At 43.5% G+C, this 15,729-nt stretch overlaps 1 protein-coding gene across 2 annotated transcripts in view; it reads right to left on the bottom strand.

Moving 5' to 3' along the window:
* Positions 1-6,419: 6,419 nt before the first annotated feature.
* znf536 (zinc finger protein 536) overlaps positions 6,420-15,729 on the bottom strand; it is a 198,880-nt gene continuing 189,570 nt past the window's right edge. Inside the window, exon 8 of one of the 2 annotated variants that reach the window (XM_068576100.1) lies at positions 6,420-9,153. In XM_068576100.1, coding sequence (XP_068432201.1) covers positions 8,999-9,153 — 155 coding nt within the window. In that variant the 3' untranslated portion in view covers positions 6,420-8,998. The remainder of the gene's footprint in view (positions 9,154-15,729) is intronic. The other variant, XM_068576109.1, reaches the window with a different exon arrangement.

Below are 15,729 nucleotides of genomic sequence, written 5' to 3' on the forward strand. Positions count from 1 at the left end.
AAAATGGAGGCAAGGGTGTTGATTGATATGCCGGCCACCTGCTTCTCACTCACATTCTGACACCGCGAGCGTCGGCTGCTCGGCTGCATTCATCACCATGAACTCCCGGTGACCTCGACACACAGCGGCAACGGCAAAAAAGTTGGGCAAACAGTCGGGCAAACACAGCGCGGGGCTTAAAATGCAACCGTAGAAGTGTTTAAATCATAAAATGTAGCGCGGTCGGCGTCTTTTCTCGGCTTTGACCACCTTTCAAATGTGATCTGACGTCGCTCACACGCTTGGGCGTCTTGGACGAGTCTGCAGACGACAGAAGCTGCAGGAGAACTGGCTCTCTTTTACAAGTGTGTGTGTGTGTGTGTGTGTGTGTGTGTGTGTGTGTGTAGTTTTGCAATGCAGCATGAGGGAATTACAACAACAACGCCCGATGAAGCACACGGCAGCGTTTCTGATTCATTTACTGTGAAGCATCAGAAGATAACCTTAAAGGTCCTTTCGGCTCTGGAGGAAGTTCAGCTCATCGGCCTCAGACTGAAAAACACTTTTTCATAAAAGTAATAACACTGATGCTTTTTATACCAAAGTGAAGTTTTTTAATTAAAAACTTTACGATCTGAATATTTTCACCAATTAGAGTCTTTGTCTTTAAATCATTGATCTGATTCATCTTATTGAACTGCATGTGTGCTGTTTAGTTATTGATTTTCAAATGCACACACTGTTTTTATTCCTGATAATAAGAGTCAAAAAGAAGACCATTTAAGAGACTATAGAAGCATGTTACTGCACATATTACCACTTCATGTTTATTATAATCTTCTTGTATTGAGAGGACAGGCAGAAGAAGCCAAAACGATGATGATGATGATGAGTTATTTTTGGCACATATATTGATGAAAAAAATAATTATAATCTGTCTTCTTGTCACTTTTCTTCCTCTTGTGTCAACGGTCAAATATGTATCATTAAAATGATAAAACTGAAAGTTGTCTTGTTGCACCCCCCAAAAAACAACAACATCGTGAACAATTGCTGGTCTTCACTTACATGTAAAAAAAATAAAAAAAAAGATGATGCTGTGAGTTTTTTTTATGTTTAATATGGAATATCTTGACTTAGAAAATGAAAATAGAAGAAGAAGAAAAAAACACGGAGCGGTGCAGGAAGCAGCGAGGAAACCGACTCCAGCACGCACTGATGTACTGTGTGTGTGTGTGTGTGTGTGTGTGTGTGTGTGTGTGTGTGTGTGTGTGTGTCACATTGCCTCGGCCTGTGTGTTCCTCTCCTCGGACTAAAACAAGAGTAAAAGTCTCCAGCGCTCCGGTTCCACACAGCAAACTTTCCCTGTCTGAACTTGGACTGCACGCTGTGAAGGCACGCGGCAGGTAACAGCAGCATGAGATGAATAAAATAATAATACATATATAGATATATATCCCCTTTTCACAGAGATCAGCTTGTAAACACGATCAGGACACGCGGACAGATTCCTCTACCACGGAGCTTAGGATCCAACACTGCAACTCCTTAAAATCTCTTCCGGTGGAGCTGCTTTCACCCCCTTTCATAAGCTCTCCCCTCTTTCTTATCTCCCTCCCTCGTTTCCTCTCCTCCTCCTCCTCCCTCCCTCCCCCCTGCCTTTCCTCCCTTACCATGGGAAAGCCTATTTGTCCGCTTTAAGTGAAATCACTCAATTCTTTCAGGAAGAGACTTTGGAGACCGTTGGTAGCCGGAGAGAGAGGGCGAGGGGGAGAAAGGGAGAGTACGTGTGCGTGAGAGAGAGTCCACCTTCCAAATAAGTTCCATTAATCATGGGCCAGAGTCTAATGTAACTAATATTTTACAATTAGAGGAGACAAGATGGAGCTGGGGGCCATCTATCTCCCTTACACCACATGATCATCGATTCATAAGAGCTCAGGAGAGAGAAAGAGGGAGACCATAACACACACACACACACACACACACACACACACTACATGCACCCCCGTGCACACGCACAGATGCTTAGCAGGAAACAGAGGGACGCATGAGAATGAGGGGACAAGCTGTCGCGTTAGTTTCTCCGTACACGTTCTGCTAACGTCGCTAACGCTTCTCTTGTTTATTACATTTTTCTAAATCAATCGTTTGGTTGTGAAACGTCTGAAAGCAGTGAGGACGCGCAGAGAGTAACCTCCTCCAACGGCCCGCCACCGAAAAACAAAAATAGAAACGAGAGAAGAAAAAAAAAAGGTTCAATAATTAACTGAAGGAAAAGCGGTGAAATTAGAAGTAACAAATAGATTTTACATTATTTGCATCACAGTCTGGTGTCATGACGTGTGTGTTTTTATGTCACAGCGATCAGATGATGCATGGGACATGGCATGATCTTTTATTTTTTTGTAGAATAAATAGTTCTACATTTGTACATGTGTTTTTTTTTTGTGGCATATTTGCTGGTTTGCTGGCATGTGCCTTCAGGCGCTCGCTCCGAGCCTTTTGTCGCAGCCCTTGGAGGCGACCTAGAGGCGGCAGGAAGCATGACACGCCGACGAGAACTCAACTTCACCAGAAGAAGTCCTGATGGAGAGAGAGGCCTTTTCTAAAACTGAGGCGGTGACTCTCCCACAATGGCTTTCTGCTCTTCTGGGTCTTTACAACGACCGCACACGGAGACACAAAAGGTGAAACAAACCCTCGTTTGGCGCCAAATAATGTGAGAAAATGTGGGTGAACAAGAAGACGACTGGTGCCAAAAAGCCCCGAGCAAAACCCTCCAAAGTAGAACCCCATACGTGACGTGTTGGTGTCCTGAGAGCAGAAAGTATAGTATAGTATAGTATAGTATAGTATAAGTAAAGAGTTAACCCACAGAACCAAAAGCTGAGGATGCACAGAGGACACGGCAGGGAAGAGGACTGTTTGAAGATAGGAAGGAAAAAGGAGGGAGGAAACAATGACGTCCTTTTTGTTTAGTTGCCTTCGTGTTTTGACCCGGCACCAAAATAAATTCAGACATTTCTTTTGTTTAAATTTAAATACACGTTTGTATTATTTAATCTCTCAATGAATGATGAGTTGTTTTGATTCTCTGATCAGATGATTAGTGTCTTCTGCACACGGCCACGTGGAAATAATTTTATTTCTGGGCCTGAAAGCAGTTTAAAAGACTGGAGGCGTCCCGTCGTTCCTCTCTGCGGTGCAACTCGCTCAGAGGAGGCCGCCACCAAACCCTGGTCTGCTGCGCCCTCTGGTGGCGCCGCCGCAGAGCTGCACCGCGACGCGGCTGCCAATGCAAAAAGAAAGGGGGGAGAGGGAGAGGGAGGAGGGAGGGAAATTAAGAGGCAGCTGAACAAATGAGCAGGAAGACGGGTTCATCGGCAGGTCGCCATCTGCCCGGTGACCGACCGCAGGCTGGCAACCGCAAAACCGCTGCGGAACGCCATCTTAAAGCACGCAGGCCCGCGCGCGGTGGCGTGCGTGCAAGAAAACATGTGCTCTGTGGAGGGGAAATGAGAGGAAATGGATACTAGAGAGAGAGAGAGAGAGAGAGAGAGAGAGAGAGAGAGAGAGAGAGAGAGAGAGAGATGAAAGACAGGGAGGGGGAGAGACAGAGCAAATGACGAGAGAGGAAGTTAAATGAAGGGCAGAGAGGGTGTTCATCACACTGTGAAAGAGGGCGCTTCAAATGTTGGAATTGCTCAGCTGAGCGACCAAGAGCGACACACACACACACACACACACACACACACACACACACACACACACACACACACACACACACACACACACGACAGGCCGGATGGAATGAAAGATGACCTAATGTGTTCTTTAATCAAACACATGTGCACCGTTACATGGAGACACACACACCTCAACTCAAACATACAGACATGACACACACACACACACACACACATACACACACACACACAGAGAGACACACATTTAGACATTCATGCATGTCTCGATGGGGGATCTACAAACACACACGCACCTATAATTTACAGCACGTGATGCACACAAGCAGAGCAAGTCGTATTGTTGCAGCTCAGACTCACAACCAGCCGTCTGGAACATCTGTGTGTGTGTGTGTGTGTGTGTGTGTGTGTGTGTGTGTGTGTGTGTGTGTGTGTGTGTGTGTGTGTGTGTGTGTGTGTGTGTGTGTGTGTGCGCACGTGTGGATGTAAACCAGTCAAACAGTTACTTTTCTCCGGATGTGAGTTTTATTGGGAACAGACTTTGGGGGATTGGTTGCATGCCCCCCCCCCCCTCTTGCCCCTCCCTCCCCCCCTTTACCCCCCCTCCCACCTCCAACCCCCAACATCTGGTACAGTGCAGCTGATCCGTTTAAAAATTAGTGAAGGCATTGACCTGGCAGCCTCAGAGGCTCAGCGGGCTTCGGGGGTCTCGCCGTTTTTTTAACACAAACACGGATCCTTCAGTGAAGCACTTCCTGTTGGAGAGAAGCGGGAACTTTGAGTTGGAGTTAAACGTCATGATGAGGGGACTGCCTTGAAGGAAGTGTATTTATTGTGGCACACACACACACACACGCACATTCATACATATATGTATATATATATATCATTTTGTAGTGGATGATGTCATGGCTTTGTGTTCAGTTCTTGATCTCGATCTTCTGCTCGACCTTAAAAAGTCTTTAATCCCATTTGTATTACATTAAACGACAAACATATTATTTTTCTTTACAAATATTGCTTCTCTTCTAAGGAATATTGGGTGAATCAATATTACACAATATTTTGCCTCCCTGACGCTTGAACCTCCACTTTGACAAAGTCTTCAGTGACCATTTAGACTTTGTTAAATATCATATTTTTCAATAAAGTTTGGAGCTACATGTTTTATTTTACTGCACACTAACAACTGTTTTTTACACAAACATGCAGTTCACAAGTTTATTTTACTCTATTTCATTCATCCTCAAGAGATGATCTGTGTCGGAGTTTGTCAAAAAGTCTGCAATGAATATGCATCATTTCTTTGAACTCGTGGATGCGATGGAGGAATAAATAGCAAGGGTACCGCGTTTATAACCACAGAAAACTGAATCCTGATCACAGATGGGATCCTATAAAAACTCTGCGTGTGTCTCAGTTAATTTCACAGTAACTTGTTATCTCCATCTTTTCAGGTTTATTAATACTGCTTTCATAATTATATTACATTCACTTCTATTTCAGGCTGCAACATGTGAGCCAGCCAACACACGGCTAGGTGTACTTCTCACCTTTAGTACACTTTGTTCCTGATATAATGCAGTATTGTGTATTTACATGTATGTATATTTACATATTTATATATATGTTACTTTGGTTTAAGATCTAACCTTGGGCAGATTGTGACACATGAGATATGTGAAAGAAAGACACACAAACATAATAATTGTGAAACAATTGTTCCTTTTTTTCTGTTGTTTGGTTTCTTCATTTGTCATTTTTTGTCTCTGTTACTTTTAAAAAAAATGTTTTTTGGTATTTTGCAGCTTTATTTGTCTGTTTTCTTGTTTGTGTCTTTGCGTTGTTTGCGTCTCCTTTTTTGTCTCTTTGTAGCTGGTATGTTGTTTGTAGTTGTTTTGCATCTATTTGTAGACATTTTGTATCTTTGTAGTTGTTTTTTATTCTGTTAAGTTATTTTGCGTGTCTTTGTAGATGTTTTTTTTTTCTTTAAAGTCTTTTTGCATGTCTTTGTGGTTGTTTTTGTATTCATTTTGTATGTCTTTGTAGCTGTTTTTGTATTCTTTGAAGTCGTTTTGCGTGTCTTTGTCGTTCTTTGTTGTCATTTAGTGTTTCTTTGTTGTTGTTTTGCTCCTTTTCATCGTCCTTGAGTCTCTTTGTCGCTTTGCAGCTGTTCCACATCTCTTTGTACTTTATTTTGGTCTGTTTGTATTCTTTTTGTGTCTCTTTGTGGTTGTTTCATGTGTCTTTGTGGTCTCTTTTGAGTCTGGTGTGTGTCTCTTTGTAGGTGGAGGCCGGTGGGGAGGGGCCTGAATCTCTGGCTCCTGAAGCCTCAGTCATTCAGTCATCCAACCACGTACCAGAGCACCTGATGTCCGTCTGTCAGCACAGAGACGTCTGAGACGCTGCCCGTCTCTAACCGCTGATATTCTCCCTCAGATAAACGTCTTCCTCTTCCTCTCTGCATCCTGTGTTTCCCATCATCCCCGTGTTGTTTCGCTACAGCTACTTCATGGACACCTTTGGGGAGACAAAGTGGTGCGGTGGGTAATTTTGTTGAGCGTATTCGCCATCATGAGCGCAGCGCGTGAAGCTTCGCCATCGCATCGACTGAGAGATAATAACCTGCGCTGAGTGACGGGCCAACTCTCCCAACAGTTTACCCGCCGCGACACGCGGCGCCAGAAGCGAAGAACGTTAATACAATGAACAGGAAACAAGCCGTTTGCTCTGTGAGAATCCATTTTTTTTCTTTTTTTAGTTTGAATACATTTTATTTTTACTATAAGTACAGTTCAGTAGTTACAAAACAAAGCATCTGCCATGAGGGTACAGTGAAACATAAAGAGTGTTCAGCTCACAAGACAGGTTTTGTACATAATATGTGGAGTGGAATGCTCATTATAGCTGGTTCAGAGAAGGAGAGAGCCCCAGTGAGACTCTCGCCATTAATCTCTCTTCTTTACACGCCTGGAAAACAGAGATGGGGTCAGAGGTCAAAGCCACTGGTCAGTGCCTCCAGCGGGATTCGTCTGATTGGTTCACTCGGACCCCATTTCCAGAATTCCTCCCTTCAAAACACCCTGTTATATTTCCCTACAACCATCACTTTTCATATGTCTCACTCTTTATTATTTTTAGCTTTTTAATCCCCTCCTTTCCTGGCATATTGGAATTGAAAGAATGGTTTATTTGTAGTCTACGTAAATCAAAAATGAAAAACAAAAAAACAAAAACAAAAAAGAAACAAGAGGCTGTACTGCAGCAGAAATCTCCTCACGTTGGATTTTGAGCACATTGAAGCGGTACCGGGCCTCACGCTGCCGGCCCAGAAGGGGAAGTTGCGTACAAAAAGAAATCGTAAGGGGATGTGGGGGGGGGGGGGGGGGCAATTTGTCGAAGCCACATACAGTATAGAGGTTGCTCAAACTGAAATGAGTATCATAGTTGGACTGTACACACCGCATTAGAATTCATCTCTGGGTTTCACAAAAAAAATGACGTAGAAACATGTCACAATGCCAAGGGACACACAAACACACACCTTCAGTTTAGTTAGTTAGCTAGTTTTGTACTGTATAGGTTGGATTTATAATACTATCACAGTGCAAAATACTTCAGAGAACCGAAACAAATGAAAGAAATATGAAAGGATTAAGTCCCTCTATGCATAATGGATTCTGTATATATGGGGGCAAATATGTTTGCAGCACAGGAGACGATTGTCATCTTTTTCCTCTTTTTTTTTCATCATTATATGGAGAAGGCATTAATGTACAGTACATATAAAAGAAAAGAAAAGAAACAAATTAAATCAACCCTACGTCCTACAGTCTAGCACGGCTACATATTGTAGAAGCAATAACAGATGACTTGTATCTAAGGCTATACACAATATGTCTTTTTTCCAGTTTTTTTGTTCTTTTTGTTCTTTTTTTTAATCTTTTTTTACTCATCTTAAAGTAAATACATCAAACCATTTTTCAGTAGTCAGTAACACTGTGCAACAATGATCGGTGGCAGTATTTTAGAAACATCTGCGACGCTAAAGTCCTTGAGGTTGACGTGAGCGATGGAGAGAGGGGCGGAGGGCGAGAGAGAAAGAAACTGTTCCCCCCCTTCTTTTTTTTCTCTTCCTTTTTTTAGGGGAAATTCTTCTCAGTCAAACTCCAGAAGAAAATGCCTACCTTTTTTTTTGAGAGCATGGCCGTGTAAACTACTGTCACTTCTTTGCTTCTTCCTCGTCACAAATGCTTTAAAACTTTTGTTTCCACTCTTTCTTTCTGTCTTTTTTTTTTTTTGGAACTACTGTATATCTCTCTATGTACATTACGCGACTATGGGCGCTGTGTCGAATGATACAAGAACAAGAAACAAAACAAAAAGACAGAGGGAGCATGTAGCAGGATGAAGGCCTGCACGGCCTCGGGATGGAGGGGGGGGGGGGGTATACTGTAGTATTATAAGTACATTTAGGGCAGCTTGAATAGTCTTTCTTCTTCACAATCATCAATAGCACCACCATTGTCAAAAGTCAACTGTGAGTATGTTTTTTCTTTTCTTTCTTGCATTGCAGATTGTCATATGGTGCCCTGTCCTTTAACCAGGATCGGTGTGATGCATCATGGGGGCTCTGTGACTGACAGGAGAGCCAGGAGGCGGCTGGACTGACAGAAAGAAAAAATGTGCTTGGTCTCTGTCAACCGCCACCGGTGAAGTCGAGTCTCTATTCTACAGTAGAATACATTCCAGGTACGATATAACGGTGAAGTAACGTCTTCGCTCGACAGGAGAGGAAAACGAGTCTTTGAAAGCATCCGATCAAGCGCTAAACTTCAGTCTTTACTCTTGTGGGTTTTTTTTTTCGTTGTTCATTTTCTTCTTAAAAAAAGACACACCTTTCTAGCTCAAGGAATGTATCAGAGATCTGCGGTGCCGGTTACAGGAAGTGCTAATCAGACAGGTAGTTTCATCAAAAGAACAAAGGAAAAAAACAACATCGTATAAGAGAGAAGACAACAAGGACAAAGAGGGCGTTCAGACCACGGGAGAGCAAACAGGAAGTTGCCCTCACTTCCTTTTGTGTCCGAGCAATCTCACAAATCCGTCCCCAACAGGAAACTGTCCCCGACTTTCCTTCATATAGTTCTCGCCTTCTCTTCACTCTGACGGTAGTATGTGTTTGTTTTTTTCATCTTAAATAAAGTCTTTGTTATAGTGTACTCCTTCACTTATCCTTCATCCTCCTCCTCCTCCTCCTCGCCTTCATCATCACCATCCTCATCCTCCTGCCTCGCTCCGGTGTGGTGCCGTTAGTCTTTGTTTACAGCGTGGGCGTCCAGCCCCTCTGGGTCGCCTAGGTTATGGTTGTTAGGGTGGTTAAGGTCGTTGTTAAGATGGTTGGGGTCGTGGGTCAGCGCGGGGTCGTGGGTCAGTGGCTGGTCCTCCTCTCCTACCCAGAGATGCACTACAGCCAATGAGAGAACAAGAGGCAGATTAGCACCACGGACCCAACACACTGACCCCACCACACACACACACACACACATAGACACACACACGCTAACACGCTAACACGCTAAGCATTGCATTACACGGTCAAAGTGGGGCAAAATGGTTGGATGAGATATTTGTATGTCAGCTTTGTACAACGGCCACAGACACGTTAAAAAAAGGTTTAAAGGGTCATTTCACCAAAACACTTCACATAAACTTGTCGTTTACTTACCTGCGGCTCCGTCTAGTCTTAAGGGTGGTTTAGGTTTAAAAGGTCCAGGTTCACTCGACACGATGGAGGTGAACAGTGTCTGGATGAACGTTTCAGAGGGACTCTGTCTCTGACATTCAGTCGTTAAAACTGTTAAAACTGTCCAGAGTCTTTGGATTATCCCGAATAACAGGGATGCTTATCTTTAGCTGTCAAATATCATTTCCCCCCAAATATAAAATAAATTCACCTCCATTGTGTCGTTGTGTTGACTCGAAGACGGATTGACGAATAAAAAACGTTGCGGAACATTTATAGTTTCAGTGAATTGACCCTTTAAAATGTATATATAGATATAATTGTCACATTTGAACTCTTCTGCCCGACCTTGAACAGTATTTAATCCCATTTTTATTAAATTTAAGGACAAAAATTCATTTATAAAGGCAATGTAATGTTTCCAATGTGCATCATTTTGCTTCCATGACTCCCGAACCTCTTCAGTGACCATTTAGACTTTGTTAAATATCATATTCTATATATATATAACATCCTTTAGCTCACAGTAGTGTATTTATAAAGCGATGCGGTCCTCTGTTGTGTCGTGCTAACAAAGTGATGATCAGTGATGGAGCATCCAGGGTGGACCAAATAAAAGGAACAACTTAAGTTGAAACATGTTCAGATATAATAATTCCCCGGATGACCAGCGTTGCTGCTGGTTTGTTTTCTCTGGCGTCCTCGTGGCCGCGGTACTGCGTGTCATTGGTTCTCGGTGAAAACGCTCATTTTCTAAAATGATACGAGGCGCTTACGCCTTATTGTTTCTCACGACAGCGGGAGTGGCTTCGCACTCGTTACAATAAAGTCGGCTCGGCTCAATAAGCGTGACAGGAAGTGTGACAGCGGGCGGGAAGTGAAGTGAGTAAATCTAATAATACAAAATAAAAAAAAAGTTTTAAGACTCGGTGAGACAGAAAGAAATACATAACTGTAATTAGGTCCCACAGCAGCGGCCACTAAATAATACAACTCCCCCCCTCCTCCTGTTTCTACACTTTCATTCCCTCAGCAACTTCTTAGAAAATTATTTTGCAATAAAACACCGGCGAACACATTTGCGTGTCATGTTCTTTTAAAGTGGCGTTATGAATTCTGACGAAACCAAATTAAAACACAGGTTTATTTGCTCTTCTTCTTCTCCTCCTACTTCTTGTTTTTCGCCAGCATGGAAATGGATATGAAAATGATAAGAAGTGGCGGCGTAGTGGCGGAAGGAAAATAAAGAGCTAATAACGTGAAGAAACATTTTTTTTCCATTCAGCGCTGAGTAATGACTCCGGAGCCGAGAGGAGCAACCTGACGAGTACAGAGCGCCTCACATGGGTCCGGTGATACTAAAGGATCATTACACATTGTTTTATTCTAATGATAGCCAGCTGACACGGACTATGGCTATTTGGATCGTGTACCATGCGTATACTGCTCATTATATGAATAGATTCTGTCATATTCATGTAATCAGAATGAGCAATGTAAGTCTCTTACGTTGCTCATTCTGGTCACATGACATCTGTTGCTTCTGTCCATCCTGTAGAGGATCCTCCTCTGTTGCTCTATGAAGGTTATTCCCTTTTTCCCCTGTTAAAGGGTTTTTACTATCTTTATTTGGGGGGTTGTTCCTGATCCGATGTGAGGTCCTGGGACAGGATGTCATGTGTACAGATTGTAAAGCCCTCCGAGGAAAATCTTGTGATTTTGGGCTATACAAAATAAACTGAATTGAATATTGGTAGATTGATATAGTGGCACATGTGAGGTACAACCAGATTAGACTTTAGTGCCGACTAACTGGTGTTTTCCCATCACACTCTCTCGTTAGAATTACAAAGGGTGTCATACCCGAGTCTCGCCACAAGATGGCAAGCTAACACAGTAAAAGAGACAGCGAGGCGTGCACACAGGCAGCCGAGCGGACGCCTCCACATGCAGTCAGACAGTCGTCTCCCCAAACGGATGGACATCCAGCACGTCTGCGTTAGAAGCCAGAACTTAAACGAGTCCATCATTTGACCCGAGCGCCGGAGAGATGGAAGGTCACCATCATCCTGCTGGCGTCCGTGACCTTCACACTTTTTTAATTCCATGTGCGATAACATAACAGAAATGAAGCAAAGTAAATAAAGTCCCCTCTTTTGATGCCTGGAAACAAATGCCTCGCTCTCCCCCCCAAGGGCACTTCCTGCCTTTGACTTCCCTGTAAAGAAACTTCCTGTAACGAGCTCCAGATTAGGGCCCCATATTTGATTTTCACTGTTCATTAACTAAGCCACCTGGAATGTTATTATTTAAGCACGGTGCTCCTTCTCCCCAAACAACTGCCACTGCGAAGGAGAAGAGGGGAGGAAGGGAGGGGGTGGGGGGAGATTTCGTGGCCAACTTTATAGATTTAGCATAACTTCCCCCTCGCAGTTTTTAATTTCCCATTCGGGCAGACGGCAGATGCACCTCACAGACACAGAAAGGAAAAAAAGAGAAAGAACCTGCCTGGCATTCGTTTATCACATGAACGCTTATCGGTGTGTTCCCTTCAAACGCTCGGCCCGCCGCGCGCCGCGCGCACAAGGTCCTGATGAGAATCTACCTGCATACAATATGTCATATTTAAGGAAACCGCGGTATCCCGACGACAAATGGATCACGTTGCCCCCCCCCCCCCAAAAAAAAATCTCTTCAACCGCGACGTGAAAGGGCGAGCACGCCCTCTTGTGGCGATGCGGCAGATGGAGGCGGCGCTGGCTGTCGGAGGCGAGCGGACCTGGGAAAGGGGAAACATATGGCGCGAGGACACACAGCTCCGGGATCCATCCACCGTTAATACATGTGTCATGCTTAACAGAATGGATAAATGGGCAGGAGGCGGGAACAATGGCATAGCGCCGCACTACGAGCATGTGTCGGAAGACCGCCTCGGGACGCGCTGGACCGCGTGTGTGTGTGCGTGTGTGTGTGTGTGTAACTAAGTGTGAGGGCCTGGTCTCACAGGCATCACCTGACATTAATAGCAGTCTGTGATGTATCACCGAGTAGAAGCACCGGCAATGTGGCACATTTGTACGTTTTTCTTGATAATATTAGGTTCATATATATATATATATATATATATATATATATATATATATATATATATATATATATATATCACTAATGACTGCTGTTCTGTTCCCTTCTTCTATTCTGCGATGACCGTTTGGGTTCAGCCAATATCGATTTATGAAAGTCGATATGTATTTTTTTCTCCTTCTTTTTTTCTTTAAAGTACCGAAAGCGACACTGAGCTGACATTTTGTGTTCAACTTTAAGCTTTTCGAAATGGCAACGCAGGATGTGAAAACGAGGCCCCTAAATGGGAAGTTCAACCAAAACGCCTCGCTTTAGGATCTCCTCGTCTCCAGATATTGCTGCTCCGTACGATCATAAGCACGATGCATAGTATTCATACGAGACGCATTTTGAAGGACTTTTCGTCTGCTCTCATTAGTTGATGCTCAGTTTATTTAACAGTTGCACTCGTTCCACCTAGCGGATGCCGTGTTATTCCTTCCTTCAGCGTCTGAACTGGGTGCTCATATAGTTTCTATATTCACTATCGCTCCGTCTTCTTGTGTTCAGATGACAGACGACGAGGAAAAGCTTTGTTTCACGGGGATGTGACTGGTGACCTCTGGGTCGTAAGACACGGCTTCAGTGGTTTGTACGATGTTAAAGCTGAGATTTAATCACTCAAAGCAAACAAAGACCATGTAGATCAACTTATAATCACATTGTAGTCCACTTTCAAAGTCATTGTAATACATTTCAATGTATTAAAACCATAAGAAGTAGTATAATACACCATGATGGTGAGGGATAAAGTATTATGATTCTGTATGACTGCTCATGCTCAGTGAGGTCATAACGCATCGTGGACGTCTCATCTCACACATCGGTCTCGTCTAAAAGCGCCGGCCGGCCAGTCCGGTCCCTCCCCGTGTGGACCTGGACCCGGCGGCTGTGTGGCCCCTTCGGCGGGCCGCCGGAGGTGGCGGGCGGCCCCTTTGTTCGCTCTCCCAGGCATCCGGGCCCTCGGCTTCCGCAAGAAAGTGTTGTTCTTGGCACGGCCTCGTCTCATTGTACAGCCCAGTATTTATAAATATGTAAATATGAGCGGCACCAGGCATAACACGGCCCGCTTGTATACACCGAGGAGGAGCGGCGAGGAAGTGAGTGCACTCCACCCCCCCTACACACACACACACACACACACACACACACACGCACACACCACCGCTCAAAAATTGTATTTTTAGATGGTTTTAATGAATACAGGATGTTTATAGTTACCATTCCCTGTGATTCGCACAAAAGACTAGAAAAATCCACATCCACCCTGCCACCCCTCCTCTGCACCCCCCATGCCTCAAAGCACCACTAAAGAAGAAGAAGAAGAAGAAGAAGAAGAAGAAGAAGAAGAAGAAGAAGAAGAAGAAGAAGAAGAAGGGGTGATGGAGAGAGAGAGAGAGAAAAAAGAAGCAAATTTGTGGTGCGGCGCAGCAGGCTTGTTGTGCTCCCAGCCTGCTTTGGGCTCAGATCCCTATTAGACAAACATAGTGTGGTGTTAAGGTGCAACAAAGAGAGAGGGAGAAACTCCTGTGTGCGCAGGTGGAGAGCGAGCGAGCGAGCGAGCGGCGGGGAAAGGTTTCCTCGCGAAAAAAGAGAAGAGAAAAAAAAAGTGACTTCAAGGCGGCAACGCAATTTGTGTGTTATTTCTGTTTTGTTTTTTTTTAAGTCGCAAAAATAATACAAAAGCCGAATCAATATGTGCGAGGAGCGGGTAAAAAAGGTTACCTGTTTCCTGTTGTCTGTGATAATGTGTTGTTTTTAGTTCTCTTCTTCTTCCCGTGTGTGTGTGTGTGTGTGTGTGTGTGTGTGTGTGTGTGGTGACTCCATGTCAACTTGTTTTCTTTTTATAAACTCAGTTTTGTTTCGCTGCAAACTCTCAGCTCGAGTGCGGCGCGTGTGACAGGATGGGAGGAATCAGAGGAGGGAAGAGAAAGAATTAAAAGAAAGAAAGAGCCAGGAAAAAATGTCTAAAAAAAAAAAGAGAAAGAATGATTGCAGTTGGCAGAGGAAAAAAAGCACACAATGAAGTGAATGTTAGTGGCCTCTTTCTATCTCTCGCTCTCTGTCTCCAAAACTATTTCTGAGGCTAAAAGATTGCCGGCTTGATAATACCTCCGCTGAGCAATTTAAGCCCAAACACTCTGATGCTACAATCTGTCTTCTCTGCCTGATAGCGCTTTTCTCCCCTCTCCTCTCCAAATTACTTTCTTTCATATCTAATTATATTTGCTAATGATCTTATAAGAGAATAATGGAATGTGCTTGATCTATTACCTTTTTTTTCAATACATAAATACAATGCGGGGGGAAATGACTATTGGAGTCAGGAGGAAATGTTTTTTTTTTGTTTTTTTTTCTTTTCTAATGTTTTTGATGAGAGGGAAAATGAAGCCGGGAGCTGCAGGGTCATTAATGGGCGATGAACGCAGAGGTCATCTCTCACATTCTCTTTGACATTTCTCTCATCTGACGTGCTGAAACAATCACAAACTCATCCGCGCTCCCCGTCCTGCCCCCTTTCTTCTCTTCGCATTCTCGCTAATCTCCCAGCTATCCACCTCGCGTCTCTCTGATCTTTTAATGGAAACATCCAACTTTGTTAGGCTCCGGCTCGGCGTCGCTTGTGTTTTTTTTTTTTTTGCAATCGGCTGTATTTGCGGGTTTTTTTTGGCCTCAAACTTTGGAAGGTTGAATCTCCAAAAAGGGGCCGCGATCACAGAAGTATCGCAGGATGATTGAGCTGATATGTCGCGCGGGGATATTCAGAACAGATCTGTTCCTGACATTCATGGTTTTTTCTTTGCAGACACCTCGTGAAGCTTCATCTGCAGTATGAAGTCATTTGAAAGGTGGAAAAGACAAGATTTCTACAAAAAACGATAATATTAAATGTAGTCTTATACATTTATTTACATGTATCTACCATTTTATTCATATATTTCACTGCTTTTGTAAAACTAAAACCTTTGGTAAACCAATTTCCATCACTAAAACATTTATACCACCTGAGTAAAATTATATTTTCACAAGAGATATGAAGAATTTTCAAAAATCAAGTTTCCATTTTTTAGCTTTAAAGTCCTATTTTCTCTTTACACTTTTGCCTTTTGACAATGCTGCTTCATTATATAGAAGGCTGAGATTGTTCTGCAATGTATGATGTAACACATCTCA

Source organism: Clinocottus analis, unplaced genomic scaffold (assembly GCF_023055335.1).
Source record: "Clinocottus analis isolate CAN_PGR_092001 unplaced genomic scaffold, fCliAna1.0.p SCAF_1, whole genome shotgun sequence".
Classification (NCBI taxonomy): domain Eukaryota; kingdom Metazoa; phylum Chordata; class Actinopteri; order Perciformes; family Cottidae; genus Clinocottus; species Clinocottus analis.